General features: G+C 39.6%; 2 protein-coding genes across 3 annotated transcripts; both read right to left on the reverse strand.

The window, feature by feature from the left end:
• Positions 1 to 4049: 4049 nt before the first annotated feature.
• On the reverse strand, positions 4050 to 11790 carry slc25a37 (solute carrier family 25 member 37). Its single transcript, XM_073466525.1, has 4 exons — positions 11594 to 11790; positions 7209 to 7437; positions 6807 to 6863; positions 4050 to 6421 (listed from the first exon to the last, which is right to left on the reverse strand). The coding sequence occupies exons 1-4, from the start codon at positions 11747 to 11749 to the stop codon at positions 5892 to 5894; spliced, it is 972 nt and encodes a 323-aa protein (XP_073322626.1). The 5' UTR covers positions 11750 to 11790; the 3' UTR covers positions 4050 to 5891.
• A 4529-nt stretch (positions 11791 to 16319) lies between these two features.
• On the reverse strand, positions 16320 to 23802 carry entpd4 (ectonucleoside triphosphate diphosphohydrolase 4). 2 transcript variants are annotated; one of them, XM_073466585.1, is made up of 13 exons: positions 23684 to 23802; positions 23215 to 23319; positions 22927 to 23124; positions 22637 to 22842; positions 22401 to 22551; positions 22121 to 22224; positions 21406 to 21465; positions 21105 to 21259; positions 20313 to 20479; positions 19906 to 20230; positions 18497 to 18582; positions 18210 to 18371; positions 16320 to 17518 (listed from the first exon to the last, which is right to left on the reverse strand). In XM_073466585.1, the coding sequence occupies exons 2-13, from the start codon at positions 23220 to 23222 to the stop codon at positions 17284 to 17286; spliced, it is 1857 nt and encodes a 618-aa protein (XP_073322686.1). In that variant the 5' UTR covers positions 23223 to 23319; positions 23684 to 23802; the 3' UTR covers positions 16320 to 17283. The 2 variants fall into 2 exon arrangements, with proteins under 2 accessions (XP_073322686.1, XP_073322687.1); XM_073466586.1 differs by having other exon boundaries at positions 21129 to 21259; positions 23684 to 23793.
• Positions 23803 to 23945: the final 143 nt, after the last annotated feature.

The following is a 23945-nucleotide window of genomic DNA, read 5'->3' on the forward strand; positions in this document are numbered from 1 at the left end:
CCTCTATGTACTCTGATTATAGTTTTTGCATAGCTACATAAAGATTTTCTGGGATTATAGCATAAAGCAGGTTTAAATGCCAATAAGTCTGAAGGGGTTATCTTCTTTGTCTATATATTTAGGGATCTGATTGTGAGGTGCAGTGAGCAGTGTGGTCGTGTAGCCGTCGTCGTGCTCTTCAAGGTGGCCAATGATGCTTTGAAAAACAAGCAGATCTTCATAACAGATGAGGGAAAAACCAAACCCCGACCACAAAGACAGCCTTTGTCGGTGCTCCAATATGCCGTGACTGTCTGACAAACTTGTTGGAGTTGATAAGGAGGCTTAAAACAGCCCTGATCTTCTTGTTCTTTTCTTTTTTTCACATGGGAATTCACTCATAAACTTCCTCGGATAGTGTAACTGGATCCCTCATGTTACGGTACCAGTAGAGCAGTTTGTCCTTCTTCTTCCATCATCTGCATCCAACTCAACCCGATGGTTAAGTTTGATTGTGTGGCTGCAAACAGTGTGTATGTGAGAGAGAGAGTGAAATAAACAAGGGGAAGACAGGCAGACAGAGAGAGAAGAGTAGTTTTCCAGTGTTCTTATCTGTGGGATAAAGATATAAAGTAGTGGGACAGTTTACTGCAGATTAAAGTGATTATGACAAGGACGGAGGACATGGGCTGAGGGGGCCGCTCATTGTGTGCTTCAGATAAACAAGCTGCTCGTGGACAAGGGCGAAAACTAAACACATCAGGGACGACGACGTTACAGCACAAGTGTACGTGTCCTGAGGCATGTAGGTTGGGAATAAAGCTCTGCACTGTCTGCATCTCGATACCAAATCTTGTTTTTCTGTCATTACATACTGTATTGTGTGCAGGACATTCATTTGGATTACAGTATTTATCTTTATATAAACAGTAGAAGAAAGAAAGAAACTGTGTAATCAAGAAGGGGGGAAAAAACTCAAGTACGCATTTAGTCCTGTACTTTCAATGCAGTGTTGAGATATTCATGTTTGTAATCAAGATGTTGTCCTCAAATGTACCAATTTACAGATGATCTATCTATACGTACAGAGTATTCACAGCCTCACCTTTGACCGAGGAAGAGAATGTGATGTTGAATCCTCATCATGTCCATGTAGAATAAATGAAATATCATGGTCTTTGCAATCAAACACTGAAACACTCACACACTCTTTGATAACTTTTGAGGTGTAGTCTGTTGTGTCCTTGTAATGCAAGCTGTAATTGGTATTTTATTCAGAGTACAGTATATAAGGGAAACTTGAGGTGAATCCAGGTGAAAGATATTTATTACTTCTGTGATTTTCCTCATTAAATGATGATGAGATGTAGAGGGAGGAGCAGAGGACCTCCTACACTGCAGCACCGCAGCAGAAAATCAACATACGAACTTAAAATCATCTCATGTGTAATAAATATTCTTTAAAAAAAAAAAAAGACCTGGACATCAGTGTTGGCACAGTAATTTTAACTCTTTCATGCATGAATTATTAAATTAAATCTTTTTTTCAATGTGTTATGCACTAAAGGGTATAATCTGTAGACTCATGTATCTCATTTTTCAAGTATGAATTATATCATTAAGCAGAACTTTTTTACCTGTCTGGTTTTCTGAGAATAAGAGGATTTAACAGTTATTCCTGAATCACTCTTTATACAGTTGGTGAATGGTACTTGGTGCTTCTCGTCTTCCCTCTGCCACTGTGAATTCATGATGCCATGTGTCCAAATGACAAAAAGATACAAGGATAATGATCAACTGGAATTGTGGGCAAGGCTTTGCAGATTCACCACCTGGTGACTGAGACATGGTGCTCCAACTTAAATGGTTAAAAATGGCTTCCAAATATCTGGACACAGAAGTGGACACCATGCATTAAAGGGTTACATTTTAGCTAGACTTCTTCAAAAACCCAGAAAAACTGAAATGCTTCTTTCTATGAGACAAAACTCTGAGTATTGTGACATCATCAAGTACCTGAGTAGTGAGAGGTGGATCCAAACACAGACAATGTGTCAACATCCTCTCTGCCTTTGAGGACTGATCACCATCTGTGAGATGAAAACTCTTTAACTGGTACTATATCGCCCTCTACTGGAAACTATTGCAGGATAACATACCTTGGTTTACATTTATTTCAAAGATACAGTATGAGACATTTTCTCATCTCCTACTACTGGCAGTTAGCTATGCAGATTTAGATATGCACATCCAGTTTTGTTTTAAGACACTGGTCTTTGTGATGCCCCCCCCAATAAAGCTGAGGTGAATGGATTTTGGCTTTGTGCTCACAGCACTGAAAAATGATATCTGAAACGACAACAACATTTTATTCTGCCGATTGGGTTGCTAATTTTCCTTGTTCGGGTAGAATTATTACATATTTACACTTGAAAGGGGGTCATTTAAAAAAAAAAAAAAAAAGCCCTATTAAAATACTAACTTCACTTACATCAATTTAAAACTCCTGGTGATTGTATTTTAATGCAGAGAGCCTAATAACAAACAAACATGGAGCATTAAAGCAAATATTTAGTTCAGAAACAAAACAAAAACACAGCATTTCTCACTTGCATGTTTATTTCAGCTCCAGTGTTACATACTGTAGCAGCATCATCACAATCATTTCATATTTGCATGGACAAACTTCCAAGCATTCTTGTTCTGGAGATGGCACACAAGAAACAAAACACCCCGACTCCATCATTTCCATCATTTGTGCGTATATAGCGTAAAAATATTTACATCATGGAACAACCCAAATTTAATATCAGCCCTCCTGTCTTCTCCTTTAAATGTGATCATCTATTAGAAACTACTTTGACACATTTAAAGTACTTGGACACAGTTGTTGCAACATTAGGATTCACCATCATGAATCGCCACATTAAGAGGAATGAAGGTGGAGTGCAGGCAGTGTTGCATTGTCATAATGCAAAAAAAACAAAAACTATTCTGACTGACTTCATTTCACTTTTGTTAATCATGTGATTAACTTACAATCAGAGGAGTTTTGTCAGTGGATCCAACTAACACAATGTGGGCTACAGACTAATCTAACTGTGAAACAGATGTATAAATCAATGCCAATTCTGCCATATTAATATTCAAGCATTTTATCCATTCATGTAAAGTCCATATTGCATTCAATATAACTAACTTATATCGCCTAAAGCAACTGATCAGTAAATATAAACTGGGTTACATTTTCCAAAATATACATAATAACAGACATGTTCCACTTTTAACTGCTTTAGTTCAAGTACTTTAGTCGTCAATGAAACATTTTGGAGGAGCGAATAAAAATGCTGAGGCAGCAAATATTTTCCTGACACATTAAGCTTCAAACACAAACAGGAAATAAGCCTCAAGCGCTAAATGAGAAATTCAAAGAATTCAAGTGATTAGGCAGTTTAACGAGTGGAAACTGTGGGGCCAAAAGGTGGAATGACAACTCACAGCAGGCGGGCAAACAGCGTCATAATTACAGGTTAAAAGTTAGATGCATAGAGTAGAATGCATGTCTTTGGTATATTAATAATTACCCTAAAATACAAGCATAATGAATGTGTTGCTCAAGGGTTTGTGAGACTGCTGGAATCCAACGAACTCTCTGAACTTTACCAAAGGGTAAAAAAAAAACCTCCATAATTAAAAACAAATAAATCTGGCTGCTTGCTGGATTACATCAATATCTGGAGGAATGTCTTGACTTCTGAATGGAAAATAGGCAAGAGGCTGGAGGCTGGAGGGAGCAGTGAGCACACAGGAAACGTGTAACGACAACAGGACGAGTGAGAATAAAAGAAATCACACTGCCTGCTCACCAGCTGCTTTGAACAGGCTTTCACTGGTCTCATGGTGAAGAAGAGTGCAAGACCACTGGTCAGTTTAAAAAATAATTAAAGTTATGTTACATTGCATCACAGAAAGTCTGTTTCATCCAAACTTATACTCTGAAAATATTGTTTATACACAATATATATATATATATATATGTACATACACATATACACATATACATACACACACACTATAACCTTCAGGTTGAAGTTCAGTATGACACACATTAAACAAACCACTTGCAAGCTAAACATCACACCAGTACAAATGTACATGAAGGTTGAGATATGGTCACCCTCTCAAGTAACAGCCTTTTCTGAGATCCGTCTTTGGACCTGCACATTGAAGGTTCTCAAAAATAGTCACCCACAATTATATATTCATGTTTTTAAGCTGCCTTCTTTCTGCAACAGGTGTGGTTCTTTAAGTTATTGGACTCTTACAGAGTGCCGCAGGAACTAGTCCTACAACCTGGAGATAAGTTACCATACTTGACCTACCCTCGTCTTCGTCAGTCAGTGGGGTTTTTTTTGGTTGAATGCCCGAAATAAGGTCTGTGGTTAACACAAGATTAAGAGATTTTAAGGTTTTGCTCGATGACACATCAGTAAATACCCCACATTTGAATTATAAAGCGTTTACGTGTCTTAAAAAAGGCGGTTGCCAACAAGTGGCTAAATGAGACTACAAAGGTTGTCTTTACAGGCCGACTTTAGTTGCAGAATATTCTTACTCTAACTTCACAGCTCATAGATTGGTCAACTTATTGTAAAGAGTGTATAAAATAGTGTAGTAAGATGCTTAATGGTGGTTGACATTGAAGTCATGTGAACAAGGTTTTTACTTCCGGCAACTTCGTTTACGCTTCAAAAATCGTAAAAGTGGTGTTCCTCTGTGAAGACTATCTTACTGAACAAAACATGTAAGTATCATAAACTTGTGTTTGCCACAGAGCTTATTTTCTGCAATAATCCATAATCCAATGCAAATCATCCCACAGGCTTTTTGTCAGGGGAACCAGTGTGATGGTAACTTCCAGGTTAGCCTACAAAACTACGTCATCCCTGCAGCACTCCATTGTGCATGATTCAGAAGCGTAGTAATGCTGTGCTTTAAACAAGGCATATAACTGGACTATTACAGCGTACACACATCATACTGAGAGAGAAAGACCGTTTCTCAGGAAGGGATAAAAGTAGTTTGCACTTAAAGAACAAATACTGTAACAAAAAAGTCAAATTGCTGCAACGGAAAAAAAAACAAATCTTTCAGTTTAGTAAGTAAAGATTTGACAAATGTGACCATTTATGACATAAAGAGCCAAGATAAGATTTCATCCAATAACAAAATGGCACACTTCTTTGCTAGAACTTGGACAAAACAAAAGCGAAATGCGTAATTAAAGCAAAATAATATTTTCTCTGTCAACAACCAGAGTGAAAGAAGAAAAGCTGAAGCAGCATTTAATATCTATGAGGCACTTGGAAAGCACAACTGTTCTGTTCGCCTTGGAGTGAAAAGAAGGAATGTGTTTGCATGTTTCTTTTTTATAAATACATGATGAAATAAAACAAACAAACAGCATTGTGTTTCTTCCGTATCCATAAAATACAAGCCTCGGAAAGCTAACACAATAAATAACAAGTTCCAATATTGAGAAATTTAAACGTCATTCAGGACAACTTATTTAGACTCTCGCCACATGTAGGAAACACAATATGGAGAGTTGATGTGAATGTGGGGTGGAGGAGGAGGAAGATTTGACTCTTGTGCGTGTATCTGACCTTTGAAGAATACTCATCTCTGTTGCATACCCCAGTTGTGCAACATCATCTTAACTTGAAAGCACACAGACTTAAGTAAGTCAACAATAAGGAGTGCCATTCTTAGTCACTCCTCCATCATGACGACTGCACTGTGAGGTAATAACTGATGTTTCCTCAAACACAGCGATCTCACGCAGCGACAGGTCGGAGCCTTCTTCTTCTTCAGTTCCAGTCTAGGCGTGATCAGCTCCAACACACTTTCCCTTACATCGGTCGAGGTCCTGCCTCTGATTCCAGCTGCTGCTTTGTCAGGAAGTACTTGAAGAACTCATACACTGACCAGGCAATGGCAGTGGAGGGCATCTGGTATATAATCCGAGCTTGGACCCCTTTGAAGAAGGCCGCCAGACCACCAAGCCGGTACACTGTCCTGAAGGCGTTAGCCATTCCCGATAAGTGTCCGCTGATGTTCACGGAGTTGAGCGCTACATTCTCTTGTGTGTTGAGCAGAGTTTTACAAACGTCAAGCGGAGTGGTTATTGCTGCTGAAATGGCCCCCGCCGCTGCTCCCGACACTATGTGGCTGCCGGGGTGGTAATGTCTGTGTGGGTTTAACTGTTCCTGCATCAGCTCGTAGGTGATGAAGTGAACGGCCTGGAAGGGGATGTTCATGGTCAGCTGAGTGCTGTAGCTGCGGTAGAAGGCTCCCATGCCCTCAGTGCGCGTTACTGTTTGAACACAGTCCAAAAGTCCTCGATATGGCGAATTGTACATTTGCATCCTCTGCTTTATGACTGCGCCATGGAAGGAAACAAGGAAGCATGTTAGCATGTTTTATCATGTATATTTCATGAGTCCCATACAGTCTTATACTATTCAATGCACTTAAGACAAAATATTTTTTTTAAATGTCAAGGACAGGCTTTAAAAAGGCCAAAAAGCTATTGGGCGGTGTATAAGGAATTGACTCAACAGCTGTGCCCATGTACATTGTAATGAAGGTGTGTGTCTAACCCAGTCAAACTACGTCACTGGCTTTTCCTTAGCATGACAACTGAGCTGTATGGCACTGAGGAATTAAGTATAACAAGCACTGGAGAGACGGATAATACTTAGAAGCATCAACTCATTGTTGGTTTGTTCCTGTCGTGGAGTTCAAACTCAGAATTGTTCTCTTACCTTCAGCGGGGTTCATGACTGCATCATGGAGAACAGTGGCCACACTACCTGCCACACCTGTTAAAACATAAACAGAGCTTGTCAAGTCTTAATCAATAACTGTATTTACAAGAGTTTTACAAGCAAATTAATTTGTTGAAGGTATGAGCCTTATTTTATTTGTATTAGAAGTATTTTTTGTAGTGTTTATATTATAAAACAACACTGGTTTGTTATATTCCAGAGAGCATGTTTGGATTTTTCATGTTTGGAATATGGCTTCATCCCTGCCACTGTAAACAGGATATGGCATTAAAATGACTTATTTGAACAACACTCCTCCAGGCCATGTTGCTGAGCCCAATGTGAAAGCAGTCAGTGTTCACAATCAAGTGATTTGTGTCGAGACGTGGGAACTCGTACCATTGGCTAAATGGCTGTTGCCTCCACTCTGAATGATGTCACTTAGTGAGCGTTTGAGCCGTTCGTAGCAGGCGAAGTAGAGTGCGTGGGCCGGTCCCGCTCCCATCATGGTGATGTTGAGGCCCCTCAGTGGTCTGAAGATCCCCTCTGTCTTGATGATCCTTTTCAGAGCCTCATACACACCCCTGTACTGTGCATTTGGGTCCGGCTGCAGGCTCTGCATCCTTGTCTGTAAAAAATAAAGACGTAATAGGGTTGGGCGGTATACTAACTTCATCACCGTCCCCAATTCCTTCTTTACTGTGATAAATGTTTATGCATATTAGAAATAATGTGCTTTACTATGGCTGTGATAACATGCAGTCAGGGGGTTATTTAAGGTCAGGTCTCCCAGCCCTGAGACATATATAACTCTGAGTCTGCCTGGCTTCAAAGTGGGCACCTGGTGTAAGCCAAATCACGATGTCTTGATGTATTGTTCACTCAATACTGTCACATTGTTCTGACAGTAAGTGTACTTGGCACCAGAGACGTCCTGACTGAATGATGCGTGTCTCTCCCAAGGCTGCTGTGGGAGGCTGTGGCAGCTCTTTGTTTTACTCCACCATGCCAAGTTATCTGGACACCACAAAGCATGTTTTTATTTGTGATGAGATCTGGGCCTGGTTCAGGAGATAGGCCGAGTCTATGTTCCTTTCAGCGTGTTCCCATGTGTTTCCTTCCTCTGGCTCAACAATAAAATATCAATTACATTTCCGTTTAATACAGATTTGGGAATTTTGGGCACACAGAACTTGGTAGCACAGTTTACATTCTAAGTTTATGTGACTGGATTTTTGCACTATGAATCCCATTGTTCTGTTGAAGTCAGAGGCAAAAGAGCATGTTTTTTTTTAAATTTAAGCCAATTGATAGATAAAAGTGGTTAACTGCTTACAATAGCCGTTTGCTCTAGAATTTATTTGAAGGGGAAAATATGCTGGACACAGTACAAAGGAAAGCACATGCAGTTCAAACTGTATGCGAGGACGGGGATAACTTTCTGAATGTCGGCTGATAAAAGACGTCTTCAGTACTTAAAATTTATTAATATAGAAATAAACAGAAGGTTAAGTTATAGTAAAGGTTAAATATGGGTAAACTGTTGTGAAATTAATTAATATTAATTAATATCAGAATGACTGTTATGTCACGCAAAAAACAAAAAGGTATCTGTGTAAAGTTGAATTACTCAAAACACTTATCTAAGTGTTAAAGAAAGCTATGGGCTAATGTAGTACTGGGCAATATATCAATAATATATTGTTATCATAAAATGAGGCTATATCATGATATGACATAAGGGGTACATTTTCTGAACTGACCAGACTGCCTTTACACACCAAGTCATTAAATCCACATTATTGATAGTTATTGATCAAAATCTCATTGTGTTTATATTTTCTAAAAGAACCAATAGTCATCTCTGCAATATCATTGAAACATGGATACCGAGGTAAGTGTTGTAATATTTGATTCTGTTGCCCACTCCTCGCATTTAGGAAGTGCTTTTGAAGAGATTTCAATATATTGAAATATATATTGTGTGACATAGCTAAAAAAAAATCACAATATTATTTTAAAGCCACTAGGAATTATACAGAGCTGTTGAGACAGAGTATGATAAAAGTGTTGTGTAAAACTACTAGTCCAGCAAGTGTCAAGCACTAACTCCAGAACAAGCAAGCAGATTGGATCATCATTGCAGAATCTGTTGTGTTAATTTATGATTTACAACATTTTTTCAGTACTCGTGATGTGAAACGGCTAAAAATAGCAATTAATTAAACAAGACTGTTTTCTGCATACAGCATGCATCTGTATACAAGACTCACGATCCATCTCCATCTACTACACTACACTGTGGCACATCTTTCCAAATTATATGCAGCAATTCAGTGTTCGTTTGGCTCTGTGGCGGTTTACTAATCAACACTGCAGAAGAACAATTGCATACACACACCCTTTACTGCATGAGGCTGATTCCAAATGTGCACAGCACCGATAAGGTCCCCCTCCTAGCCTTAACACAGGCTACTCCCCGTGTTTTTTACTGTTTTCTTGTTCTTTACCGGGAGGCTGAAACACACGGTTGTAAGTTGACTGTGGATTGTTACCATTGTCAACTGAACTCTAAAACTCAAAATAAATACAAGTCTCGTTTCGAAACATTCTGCAAACTCATCTCAAGCTTGATGTGAGTCACAGATAATTGCGTCATCAAACACAGACTCCTAATCTAGAATCTTTAACAAGAAGTAAATGTATTGGAGTCAGTCTATCATATCACTGTCTTTCTGTACTGTAAACCGTGACTGTCACAATAAACAGGATAAAATATGAACCATGATTGGTTCTTTCATCAGTTTACATCATTGATATTTCAAAACAGGTTCTTTGCCGACTTGCATTGATTCACCTGAATGGGCAATACATCTGGATGCTGCTTGTGAAAACTTGTGAAAAACCTCAAGAGGAAATGGCAACAGAAATGGTCTGTGTAATAATGGTTCATGGGTTAATGTGGAAAGATGTCAAGGCAAGGACAATGACGCAAAGAGGATATAATGGAATTTTCTGTCTTGCAGTATGTTCATGAAGTTGTCTGTGCCACATCAAGATTATCATTAGAGCAGAGCAGCGCGCCAAATTATCAAAACAACACTGCATTGTTGGGAAACAATAGCTGAGCAGAAGAGGAGGATTGCAGGGGGCAAAGTTCACACAATAAAAGAAACAGTTTGCAATTTGCTTTGCAGGCACAGTTTAACAAGCGTAAAACTAGCCGATAACATAATTTAAGTACGCGACATGTGATCCCTGCACCGAGTATTTGTATTAAGGCTAGTCTGACCATTCTAGATCTACATTCATCATCATATGTGCCACAGTATTGATGTGTACTTGTATAATGACTCCAGAGAATCACCTCAGTAACATCAGCCTCAATTATAAATGTATGAATAACGTTGAACGAATTAAATAACCTGAAGTTCCTACTTGATCAAAGTTTTAGTCAACACATCAGAACCTCACGGGGATGCAACTGAAGTCAGAAGGATTATAGTATGCACATTAGTTCCCAAATAAATAGTAACCATAACATTTGAAGAAAGAAGAAACAGTTCCTGAATAATAAATTAAAAATCTGACATTTTACTTTAAATGTTGGCTAATGTTTGTAGTATCTGGTCAGATGTTAAACTGCATTTTGTTGCACTAGTTAAAGTTAAACCGAATCTAACCACAATATAATGGAAATCACAAGAAGATGCTATTTTTCGATAAAGGAGAAATGTGTGACAAAACAGCCTAATAATGAAGTACTGTAGTGCTGCTGTCAGAGATGCCCTGGCCTTCAATTCTTGTTCTCCAGATGTAAGAAAACATGTGTGTTTGCTACAGACTCCAACAAATATCACATTTTCAGGACTTTAATAGTTTTTATAGTGAAAATGAAAACTGTGAAGCAGAAATTATCATTCCCACTAATGTTGACTAATGACAATATCAGTCATGCAGCCCAATTCTACTCTAATGAATATTACACTTAATCATATCAGTGAATAGACAGAGAAGATTTAAATATAGTGCTGATTATTAGTTCCCCCAACAGGGATACCATTAAGTTGACCCTCATTCATTGGTCAATACATCTATGAGTGGTCACAAAAGTGTACTTAAAGCAAATGCACTACAGAGTTTAACAACTGTGTTTACACTGTAATGGTGAAGTTATAAGTGTAGTTTTAAATGTGAAAGCAGTTTGACATCTTTCACAGTCAGGTCAGGTACTTGACCTTCAACTAGTAACAGAGTAAGTCTGAGTAACTCATTTTCCTGTATGGAAACAAAAAAACAAACCCTGTGACCGAGAAAAGTGTAGGATAGCACGGAAACGCATGTACACACAGTAAAACGAGTTCATGATTAAAATAATGTCATAACTTTGAACCTTAACCTTGCTAAAATGTGACTTTGGTGAGTTAAGGTGACAGTGGGTGTTCGGTGAGCTTGCTCTGTAAGCAAAGTTAGTTATATCGAGAAAGAAGCGACAACAGTCAAACTGTTACTACTTGCCTCTGGGTTTAGCTAACGTGTATTTATCTGGTTTTCATGTATGCTAGCCTGATTAACTAGTTTGTTCAGTCTTTATTGTAGCAAGCAGGCTGTAACTGAGCTAACACTGAGGCTAACTAAGGATGTGAAGCTTAAACAATTTACAGCTAACGCTCGTTAGCAGCCGATAGCGAGCTGTGTGTGCAGTTAGCAGTGTTGAGTAAGCTAGTTGGTAGATGAGCTGTAGAGGGAAAACAGGCGTGATTTGTTTCCTCTGTGTGCGTTACCTTGACAGAGTCCACGGGGTACATCACCGTGTGCTCCAGTATGCCAGCCACGGCTCCTGCTGTCATGTGGGTCGTCACTGAGACATGAGGTGGCAAGCTCTCGTAGTCACCGTCACCACCAAAAGGCTCATCGTCTTTGCTTTTGATCTGCGACATGTCCAGTGTTGCCACCAAACGAGCTCAACTCCATGCGTGGTGAGCTCCCCCAGATGCTCCTCAGTACCAGATAACACTCAGAGAGGTGTCGGCGGCGTGGATAACCACAACACCATCGCTACTTAGTGGAGTTCCAGCGCCAGTGTGACGTTCAGAGCCAATGGGCGTGGCTCGGGCGGATGTAGACCAATCGTTTTACAGATACTCACAACTGGGCGGGCTCTTGGTTTAGGGCGGCCAATGAAAAGTTTCCGTGGTAGATGTCTCTGCCTCTGACATTTCACAACGCTGTCGTGCGTCCTTGTGTTGTCTGAGAGTTTTTTGAATGGGTTTAACCATTAAGTGTAACCGCACAGGTCTGCTCGGAAAGATAAGTAGGCTTGGTCTTCTTATCATTAAAGGGGCACTATGTAATTTCGGAGAAGAATTTCAAACTCAGAATTTTTATATTTACAAATAATGAGGTAATAACACAAACTCAGAAATATTTATTTTTTCCTAACAAATAAACAAGCTGTTCTCAGAGGAAGGTAAGGTCAGAACATTGTTTGAAGCTTGAAAGGTGGCAGGGTCCGCCAAATATAAACAAAGTAAAACAGTATGAAATTGTGTTGTCCTTTAAGGTCAGTTTGTTTATTCAGTTTCTTCGGTCACAAAAACGAAGAGAGTTTGTTTATTTGGTTTGTTTAGACATTACAAATTAGCCAACGAAGATTAAAAGTTTTTCCCCGAAACTACGTAGTGCACCTTTAAGTAAGAGTACAAAAATATTGACAGCAAAAATTACATTTTAGTAAGAAAAGTACTCAGGATTCCCCCTTCCAAGGAGTCAAATTAATACTGTATTGGATTTTTATTAGTCTACTGATGCATTAACATGTGAGAAGTCACTTTTAACTACTTTATGTTGCAGTTGATTATTTACTAATGCATCATGTTTATTAACGGCTCATATGTATTATGAAATATTGACATCATGTTAATAATACGTCTATGACAAAATCATGTGAATAATCCAAAGAAGATGTTGTGCCTTGTGCATCTTTTGTTCATCGGTTCATCTTGTTGCCTTATCACTAGTAATTGAGTAATTGTTACGTCTGTACACTTTTTTAAAAAGTTATGATTACAGGCTCTCTCCACCTTCCTACACTCGTATTGTGAAGGGGAATTTATTTGCCAAAAAAAGAGACAAAATGCACAGTAAACAAAGTCAAAGATAAATTTGATTGGCATTTTTTTCTTCAAATTTCTAGATATTACGATAATGTCATTATCATGAGTTCATTTGGCCCCAATAATCATGTAGGCCTAGTTCAAATCTGATATCAAGACAGCCCTATGTGGGGGAGTAAAAACAGTACCTTCCTTCTGAAATGTGGTGCGGTAGAAATCTAAAGTTGCAAAAGCGAAATAAAAACAAATACTGAAATAAAGGACAATAACTACACATGTATAAATTAAGTTTCATAGTATATTGTCCAATATATAAACAGAATATATACAGGTTCAAGTTTATTCAATTAAATTAGTTCAAAGAGCCTGTTAGAGGCCAATCATCTTAATGATTTTCCTCATTAAAGGTCTTATTCTTAATAATTTATCATTTGTTTTTTTGGCCATGTCGTCCTGTCTCTTGTTGCAGGCCAGAAGTTTAAATTTCACTTTCTTATCCAACTGGATGCCAGTTTGTGTTTTAGGATCTCATCTGATTCAACTGAGCGTGCTAAAGATTCAGAGGTTCTCTGTCAATCCCTTCTCCTTTTACACCACACAGGTAGATGTGAACATTTGTTTCCTCTTTCCTTGTTGAACTAGCTGATCTGTCAAAATATTTCACAACGAAGAAACACTGAAAATGAGTTGGACTTGATCAATTGGCTATTCTGTGTCACTCACCATTGGCTGAAACATTAGCTCTAGGCACAAAGCACACAGCAGTGTCACTGTGGGTGTGTCGGCGAAGCAGTGTGACATGTCAATGACTCAGCACTATAGGAGCCATCTTAAATAGCCACTTGTTGAGTGCTGTTGCAGCTGACACTCACATGTCAAGTAGGGAAGCCAAGCCAGAGGTGTAAGACTGACTGTCTCAATCTTTTAATGGTATATCACCATCAATTTGTCACATTTAAAGAGTTAACTATCCTTTATTGTTAACTACAAGCCTCAATATGTGCAATATGACCTTTAATTGGACCATGTATTCAGTCTAAAGTGAACAATTTGTATCAGAAATAAGTGTTTAGTGAATGAATATCTGTTAGTGCTATAATATACTGATTTATAATGGACCAAATTTCTTTTTATTTTGGAGGGTGCAATGAATGAAGACACCTAACACAGCCAGCACTGGGTGGTCTAGTGTGTTCCACATGCAGAGGGCATCAAGTATTAACACTTCCCGCACACAGAGCACTTGAATAGTGATCGGTTTGATATGTTGAGTGACTGCTGATTCCTCTCAGCCTACAATCAGTGTCAAAATAGCCAGCAAAATAATTGGCACGCAGCAGCTTTCTTTGGCAGATATTTACGACAGACAAATTCTGCAGAAGGCAAGGCAAGGTCGAACTTGGCCAGCTCTGACTGAAGTTGTTCCTCTCCCATCTGGCCGGAGATACAGGCTTCCCAGGACAAAGAGCAATAGGTTCAAATTTTCCTATGTTGCAAGTGTAATAATTGCACTTAACTTGCTCTAAAACTTTGACTGCACTGCTCACTACTTTATTATTGCTACCATTTGGATTTAATTATTTATAACGAACAGATACATTTTCTTTTTCTGCTGTTGTGATGTTCTGTGTTCTCTTGTTTGCTGTGTTATTACCCACTTCTACAAATTTAATTTCACCTAGAGGGACAACAGAAATCTGAACTGAACTGAACTGAAGTTCTGGATGAGTAGAACTGGAATTATCCCCTAAACTTGACTTATTTCACATTTGTGACAATTTTCTCAGCAATTACAGCAAAGCTGAATACTGTGAGGAGAGGAAGACATTCACTCATCTAAATTCAGCAGACAGCTTTCAGTTTAGTTCCAGAGCTGATGACCCTCACATGTTGTACACTGTAATTATTGCTATCTCATTTGTCCCATTTTTATTACCAGCAGCCTTGCCTCGGGTCACATCTGCAAGTGAAAACAAGGTCAGGCTGTGATCCACCCAGTTGGAATTTAACAGCGTATATCTACTCACGTACTGTAAATGTACTCGTACTTTACTTGAGTCTTTTCATGCCACTTTATACTCCTACTCTACCACATTTTACTTTTCACTTCACGCCATTTATATGACAGCTTTAGTCACTAGTTACGTTGGAGATTAAGATTTTTGCGCACAAAACACAAAAGGGAAAAAACATATAGTATAGTATAGTATATAGAAAAACTTTATCTGTCTCCATGCACCCTGGAGGTAGGTGAAGTTGTGCCAGAAATCTACACACCTACTAAAATATGATGTTTTGCTCTAAATTAACTGTCTAAAATATTAGTCAGTTCATCAATTAATAACTGTTTAAGTCAAGAGTAAAAACATTTCATGGTTCCAGCTTCACAAATGCGAGGATCTGGGTAATTGTGACAGCACATCTCATAATTACAGTAAAATCCTGCTTTTATATTAATCCACCAGTAGCCAGAATGACACTCAGCAGAGTGCATACCACCACCAAGGCCCAAGAGGACCCTTTTATTCAATCAAGTCAAATCCAATTTTAAATAAAACGTATTTAAATCTGATAGCTAGATCTTTATTAGGATCTGCATCAAATTGTTGTCACTGATAGACACCAGCCACCTCAATAATTTTTCATCAAGATCCATGCATTATTCCCTGAGAAATTAACGAAAATGTTGAAAAATGCCTAATCTCACAATGTTAAAAAAATCTGGATCTGTCCCTTTATTCAGATATGCACCAAAAGTTAATGAGGTCTGTTCTGGGCCGAGTACCATCCTCCATCAAAGTTTCGTGGAAATCCATTCTGTAGTTTTTGATTTGGTGCCCACAGATTCTGAGTGCAACACCAGTCGTGAATACAAATCCCAGGTCTGTAAAAATTTGTAAGGCGTAGTGTAGGTGCCAACTACAAACATAACATCATAACAATGTTATGTCTTGAAAACCTGTATTAAACATATATCTAACGTTATGATCCCACCCTCTCACTGAAGTTACATAGTGCAGAAACAAGTGATAGGAGGGTGGAGTGGTTGCATCACCATTCACCCTATTACAAGACACTGTACCATCACAAGGATTTTGAAGCGGTCAGTTTAAGATAAAAAAAGTTACATAATGTCATGCTGGACATCGTTGGGGATGTTTTTGCACAGCTACGGAAACAGACGATCAGATTATCCACAGCGCTTCAGCTCATCCTCTCATGCAGCAAATCTTAAGTCAACTGGGATAAATTCTTCCCTTCCCAGTGCTGTCCAGAGAGGCTGGTGTTTACATTACACTTGGAGACCAACCACCTATTTCATATTCACTGCAAGGACATGCAGACACCGCTTGTTTAGTCTGAGCTCCTCCTCAGGAAATAACAGCCAGACAAGTTTAGCATAAAACCTTTATTACTGAACTGCAATGTGACAACATTTATTTCGCATTCATCTGTGCAAACATTTCACTAGACCATTTTGATATAAATAATGGGGGCATGTGCTCTCATTTACAGTCCCCTCACAGCAGTGATATGACGGCTTCTGAAAATGAAGCCCAACATAAATATATGCAACGGAATCCAACTCACAAGTCAGATGACCCAACATAAGAATTTCAGCAGGGCTTTCAGAGAAATTGATACTCTCGACAAAAGAGCTAATGCATTCTGGAGAGTTTCTGCCAACAGTGACCAGACATGTATTGCACTACTACAGCCATCAAAGGCTATTTGTCTTGTTGAGGCAGAAGACACACACACACACACACACACACACACACGCACACCTACACACACAAAAAAAAGGACCATTCTAGCTGGGAAAAGCATCTTAACTGCATTACAAAGTGCTCCACTAATTACAAATCGTATTGCATTTGACGTTTGTGTAGAAATGGCGAGTGATCGTACCAACTATAAAAACAAAAAAGAAAAGATGTGATCGTACACATACAAAAGGCATAAAGAAAGGCAAAAGTCCAATAAGTTTCCAACGCAGAATACTTAATATTTGGGTATGGAAGATAGGCAAGCAAACCAAGTACCATCGTGTTTCTTTGTCTTTTTTAGAAATACAAGAAAAAGACACCAGGAGGCAGTTGCCGTTGATTTTGATAATGGAGCATGTCGCAGGCAAGAACATGAATTCTAAAAAAGACATCTCAATATCAAATAAACAAAAAAATGTCATGGGCTCAGGTAAGGAGGAGGACATAAGATCATCCTCATTTATCCAATTCTAAGTACCATTTCTGTTACAACTCGTCGTAGGGAGCAGCCTTGTTTTCAATCCTCGGAGAGAAAAGGAGTGAGGATTGGCTCTGGACATGCTGTCCAGACTTTATGCTCTGAAAGATTTAGAGGTTGATAGGGAGTGTTGGCGAGCCATGGCCTTCCTCCAACCACGGTACAGAGGAGGGGGTGCAGCGCTGGGCTGCCCGCCGATGGATGCGGCGGAGTCGCAGTAAGTACAACATGATAGACAGCAACACAATGAAGAAACAAGCCAGGAATAAGTAGTGGTTGTTGAAAAAGGAGAAGCTGTGCCGCCAGTGAGAGTGCGCTCCTTTCAGACTCTCCTGCTGGATGTCTCTGAAAGAGGTGGAAAAAAACACACCCATATTAGACCAGCTTTGAACAAAGATATGACGTGTAAACAGAAACTGATTTACAGGTCGTGTTTGTGATTATATATTAAGACCTACAGACGTTTGCCTGGATACGTGTGTTAACAAGAATCCTGATTTTCCAGTTCTTGGGAGCTTACATTTCAATGAAGCAGAAATCAGGAATTTCTTTCCTTACTTATTCAAAGAACATTGATCAGGATTAACTCTTTTTTTCTAATGTTAAATCCCCCTTTTAAACTTAGTCTCAGATATAAATCATTTTAAAACTGTAGTATATGCTTAAAAGATGCCGGTGAATTGTTGAAGATTTACTTTAACTGTTTTGTTGTTCAGTTTCATCTGTTGTGTCTATAATCTGTCGTATATTAGAGGCTTTGACAGAGCTCATTTCACACTCAGGATATGTTTGAGACCAGTGACATTCCTTCGCTTTAATTTCCCTCCTGCTGCTGTCTAAGCCCTTGTGCTACGCCCATGAACAGCCAATCCTGCGTACTGATCATTGTTTCAAACTCTCAGCTCATGTACAAATTAAGAGCTTTAAGAATTAACGCCTCCACTTACACTGAGGAATAGATTTAAGACGATTATTTTGACAGCTAAATTTATTTAAGGCTAAGAATGGGACACGTGTGAGGGAAAATCTATCTTACCTCAAAGGCAGAAACCGTGTTCTGTAAAGAATAGCTCCAAGAGTCCACTGGACCTCTTTATCGTAGACCAACAGGGCAGTCTTCAGATTTTTATAATTGGCAGGGAAAGAAAATCCCGAGTGCAATACTTCATACATCCACGCTGATTTGAAACACTGGTACCTGCAGACATAAACATAAAGCCGCTGATAAACATTCGAGTCCAAACTTAGCTGGCATCCTTTGTGGAATGTGACCAACTGGTTAGTTGAGCTTTAGAGGCAGTTTAACAATCCTGCATGACTTACTTCAGTCTGTGAAGATCAGCATGAGAGGCGTACAAGCCGGAGTCAAAGCGCTCCCTCAGAGTCCTCCATTGGGTGGAACAGTAACTCTGTAAATGTTAAACTACAGCATTAGGGATGTTTCCAGGAATGTTTTCAGTGGTAAGATGCCATTAAATAATACAGTAAACCTTGCTGCTCCAAAATACTTTTACTATTAGAACCAATGTAGCATTATACTTTCGATCAACTCCACTAAATTCATATGTAGTAATAGAATATTTTATGAATTGGTTGTGAAAGAAGGCTTGGTAAGAAGATTATAACGATGCTAAATCAAATACTGTACGTGCCTTTGACTTCAGGGCCCTGACACACAAATGCCAGACCTTAGATGAGTCTGTGGCCCAGTCAGTCAGTCGGCTCTTGCAGGTGGCTTTTCAGCTGACTGAGCATGCTGAATCCTTGGCCGAGGTACAGCTAAACGAATCAGTGCACGAGATAAGAAACGGAAAAAGAAAGGGAAAGCACCTCGAGCCTGTTGCTTTAGTATCATGATTAAATCGGTTTAGTGTGGAGTCTCCGTGCTTTTCGCCCTGCCTCTTCACCCGTGCCATTTGCAACAACCTATCTGACATATTCTCGATCAGAAGTGGCTTTATTAACAAGAATGGTGTCAGAAAACGCTACTTTGACAAAACAGCGGAATCGTCTGGTTTCCTTTTTTGAGTGACGAATACAGACTACTGCTACCTGGTGGTATGGAGAGTTATTTCCTCTCATGCAGGCGCAGAGCATACAAGCTAGTTAGTCATAGTCTAATAGTCTTTGCTGTTGCGTTTAAGTGCAGCTTTTAGAGACACAGGCGACGTGAGGTGACACAACGGTCGCCCTTCGTGGCTGCTAGTTGTTTGATGTTGCTTTAGTACCCATGATTTCAGGGTCTCCTTGTTTTTCACCTCCATCTCTTTGCCATTGCCATTTCCAACTTATTAGCAGACATATTCTCAAATAGTATTGACTATATTAGTGAGAGTCATGTGAAAATGATTTATCATCACAATGGTTTGTCTATGTTATCTATTTCCTCTAATGCAGGCAGAGACTGAACAAGCTAGTTGTCTGAAGGCCTTCGTTGCAGTTAGTTTTTTTTTTGTGTCTGTATGTAAAAAAAAAAAATCAATTCTGCAGAACATAAAAGGCATGGGGGTCTTAAAATCCTTATTTTAAACAGTAAGTGAACCAGTTTGAGAAAGAATACAGCCAGTGGTGCTGTGATGATTAGCTATCTGACAGAATACACTGCAACAAAATGTTACGGTCAAGTAAGATGAAGCTTTTTTTAAAAACAAAAATAGAGAATGAATTACACATTGAGGTTCCATCTGTCATGTTTCATGAGAGCAGACGTGATTTCTCTTCATTGTGTTTACCTTGGCAGCCCGGGCATACTTTGAAGCGTTATAATCCCCGCCCATGCGCAGCACATCCTCCGTGCAGTAGTAGAACTCAGAGAAGCCGTAGAACTGACTATTGCTGTAGTCAATGGATGGCTGGTAGATACCACTGAGGGAGGTCTGGGTCTCGTTGGTGCGGTTGAGGAACGGCTGCAGAATCTGCCTACACAGGTCAAAGTCTCCTGTGCCTCGCAGGTGGAGCTTCTGCATAGATGGACCGATCTCATCCTGCAGGTCTGTGGGTAGACACGGGTCCAGGAGCGGAGACTCTGCTGTCTCGCCAATATGCTGATCTAAGAGTCTGGATCAAACAGTAATACACTGTTAATAAAAAAAGGAAAAATAAATCAATCAGAGGAACTCGATCTGGCTGTGGGTCTCACTTGTTTCGAGTGGCAGTATTTCTGAGGAGGTTGTCTTCATATCTTTGGCGTGCTGCATTTCCTCCAAAACCCAGGAAGGTAGACACATAAACACGATAAACATGCTCTGTACGATGTGCGTCACACCCCAGGTTGAACTCTGCCAGTAAGTTCTTGGCAACTTCCTCCTAGGGAACAAACAAAAATGAGCCTGGGAATGATGACACTCTCATAATTTACCCATACATATCCTTATGTGTTTAACATCTATAGAGGACAGCAGTGTTGACATGCAACACGTTAATACAGATTACTACAGCAGGTTACCTATGTTTCGGAGGCAATATAAACTAAATATTATGTCTGGGTTACCGTATCTCGAAAACACACCAGGAACAGAAACTGAAACTATCTAAAAAGATGACAGTGAAATTTGATTGAACATCATGTGGTGAAAGGGAAAACAATGAGGGCAGGGAGGACAAGCATCGTCTGCCAAACCGACTACTGTACATGAATCACTAGAACACAAACAAAAATTCTTGCCATGGACAACCCTCACTGCTCTTGGCAGTCTCTGCATACATGACTTAATGTTCTCAGTGCAAAAGTCCTGCCATGGAGTCATGCAGCAGGCTTACAGTGTGCCCTTCAATAGTGATGAATGGAGAGCAGATCCTCTCCACGGGACAAAAATGGTGCATACAGGTTTAACCAGGGAATGACAGAGGTTGGAAGGAGGGAGAAGAACAAAGGGTGAGTGACAAAAAAACCAAAGACAGCACAAAAACAGAATTGGTTGTGGATAATAACCTGCTGTGGAGAAGCAAAGCTTACAGTTTTGGGCACTTCGTACGCGATCTGTGTGGAGACCCCGCCCATGTCCAGGACACCGGCAGTCCTTTTCCTCACCAGCGCCTCCTGCTGATCGTTGCCTGGGACATGTACCTCCACTACAGCTTCCCCATCTTGAAAGATTGAACGGAGAAAGCAAACAGACAGGAAGGGTTTATCATGTGATTATTGTGTTTTCACACATTTGGAGGAATATATGTGTTTCTTATGTAGATTGGTTCACATGTACTGTAGAAATACTAATGGTTTGAGTACTTACCATTGTGCACATGGTTAAACCTTCCGAGGACAAAGTTTATTCCAATCCATGCATAGACACCTAAAGCCAATGAAGACAAGTTGTAATGTCAATGTAAACTTTTACCAGATTCTTCAGTCTTAAATTAGGGTCGACAATACAGTGAAGAATCTTAAATCCCTTGTATTTTAGGAAACGCAAATTTCTTTCAAAGGTTGAACGATATATATCGATATCAGGAAATGTATCTCGGTATTGGTGGAATTAGCCCATAAATAGAGGACATAATATTTAGTTAAAAACTTGTTATTTACAACAATATTGCTGATCTTTGCTACTAGTCAAGAAAAGTCATATTTTGTAGTTTACAAGTTACAGCCTTGTTATGTTCATCTTTTAATAAAAATCTAAAATTTTATGCTCTCAATGAAATGTTATTGTAATTTTGTAATTTTCCCCCATGTTATTGAATATTGATATTTTTCAAAGGTATCGTATCAAAGTTAGAAATTACAGTATTGTGACAGTAGAGACAATCTGCTACATAGTGATATTTACTGTTATCTGAATATAATAATCATATGAATATAATTTTTCGATAACATTTTATTAAATGTTATAAAATGATCAAAATGTTTCATAACGTCATGAATCTAAAGCTGCAACTGCAATAAATTATAGTTGAGCATGCTGATTGTCAGTCCTGTCTATTCTTATAATTATTCCTTTTATTTACCTTCCTGTTTTCCGGAAATCACTTCCACGTGGGAATCAGAGAAGAGGAAGTTGAAGTGGACTGGGATGTCTGTTCGCAGGTCCTCAAGAAGTGCCTCCTGTTGACTGAGATTAAATCACAGAAACATCATTTTAAAATGTATTTCCATAATACACATTGATGCTTTTCCCTTTTCAGTGCATGTTTAAAAGTGTATTTCTTGCAGCTCAATCTAAATCTGCGGCTTCTAGACACAGTGAGAGTAAACATGATAAGATGATACTCATTTGCCCGACTGTACCTTTCAGGGAGGATTCTCATTCCAGCTGTGCACAGGATGTACAGAGGTGTTTCCTGGTGCTTATTTTTGGGGATATGTTGGGCTGCAAAGCTCAGCAATGGATAGATATAATCACTGGCTTTCTCCGGTGTTTTAGCCAATTCAGAGATCCCTGCAAGGAAAAACATTAAGACCAAATAAATAACAAGCTTATATTTTAATCACTTTACACAAACAGCGCTAATTCCTCTCCTTACCTGGTTTGATCTTCATGACCACTGGCTTGCGGTGTTGATCTCTCATTTGCTGAATGTCCAGCAGTTCATGAGGGTTACCATTGTGCCGGGGCCAGCAGTACACAAACACCCTGGAGCCGCTGCTGCCACAGTCCACCACCAGGCCATAGTTCAGGTTGGGGTTGCTTGTGTCTGTTGCATCCACATCTGTCACCCGTGCCAAGTGCCTTTTAAACAACACAGAATTATTAAGATATTATTCTCTGTGTTGATCATAATATAAAGGACCTGGAGAGAGGCTCGCGGTTTACCTGTGGAAGTGATTCTCCTTTCTGATCCAGCTCGCGTGGCCCTTCCCAGTGACAAGCAGCAGGTAGAGCAGTCCAATGAGGCAGAGCACCAGGCCGATGAAGAGCAGCTGTCTGAGGGAGGGTATCAGGAGCCGAGGGAGAACCTGGGATGGCAGGCTGAAATGCCATGAGGCTGGGAAAAGGCACGAAAAGCTGATCCTGTCAAGAGATTAAAAAAAAAGAAAGGAGAGCCTCAGCAAAGTATTTCTAAATATGTCACAGATATGAATCAGATGAAGGCAAACAAACCTTCCCATGATGCAGATTGTTGGTTTAATTAAGAATCAGTGTGCTGAAGGAGGGACTGGGCTTGTTCCGTGGCTCCATCCCGTTTTCCTTACTTGTCACCATGACCTTTTGGAGGAAAATATCAGAAATATTACCATTATTTAGTTATCAACTTCTGAGCTCTTGTATGAGAAAGGCCTAATAAAACATAACGGCAAGTTGTCGCATCGCTGGGATGTATCGACGCCGTAATAACAGACGATTTCAACGTATTCGAGCTGTTAAAAGAGATGAGCCGAACTGAAAAGACGACGGTGAAACACTACTATTAAAAATAAAGTAAGAAATGTTAGCTAACACAAGTGTTTTCAGATGTCTGCGATAGTGTAGCAGCGAGCTAAAAGACCTGGATTTGACATGTTTAAACACATCGTCATGGTCACCACGGTGAACTTAAATGTTCGTGGCCTTTAAATGATTTCATACTTACGGCCAAAAAAGTGAAAGTCCCTCCTTTCCTAGAAACATTTACATTTCTGAGCAGCCAGATGCTAACCGCTGGCTAACATGAAGCGAGTATGTGGCAGGTCTCCGGTGAGTGACGTGGGTGTCCCGGACACGGTGTGTTTGATTTTCATCTCCGCGTCGGCCGGAGAGCAGTAACAACATAGGTAAACCAAAAACCGCCCAACATTCCTCTATTTCTATGACATTTAAATGGCGCGCTGTAACCAGGCTTTAGGCGCATTACC

The sequence above is a fragment of the Pagrus major genome, chromosome 5, assembly GCF_040436345.1.
Source record: "Pagrus major chromosome 5, Pma_NU_1.0".
Lineage (NCBI taxonomy): Eukaryota > Metazoa > Chordata > Actinopteri > Spariformes > Sparidae > Pagrus > Pagrus major.

What these genes read in the sequence shown, in the direction of transcription:
- slc25a37 (XM_073466525.1), bottom strand. Translation starts at nt 11,749, where the DNA reads ATGTCGCAGATCAAAAGCAAAGACGATGAGCCTTTTGGTGGTGACGGT. An exon ending in ACCCCGTGGACTCTGTCAAG is followed by an intron (nt 7,438 to 11,593) that starts GTAACGCACACA and finishes TATTTTTTACAG; the next exon opens with ACAAGGATGCAGAGCCTGCA. An exon ending in AGTCATGAACCCCGCTGAAG is followed by an intron (nt 6,422 to 6,806) that starts GTAAGAGAACAA and finishes TCCATGGCGCAG; the next exon opens with TCATAAAGCAGAGGATGCAA.
- entpd4 (XM_073466585.1), bottom strand. An exon ending in GTTTAACCATGTGCACAATG is followed by an intron (nt 21,260 to 21,405) that starts GTAAGTACTCAA and finishes CAATCTTTCAAG; the next exon opens with ATGGGGAAGCTGTAGTGGAG. An exon ending in GCTTTGCTTCTCCACAGCAG is followed by an intron (nt 20,480 to 21,104) that starts GTTATTATCCAC and finishes TTTGTTCCCTAG; the next exon opens with GAGGAAGTTGCCAAGAACTT.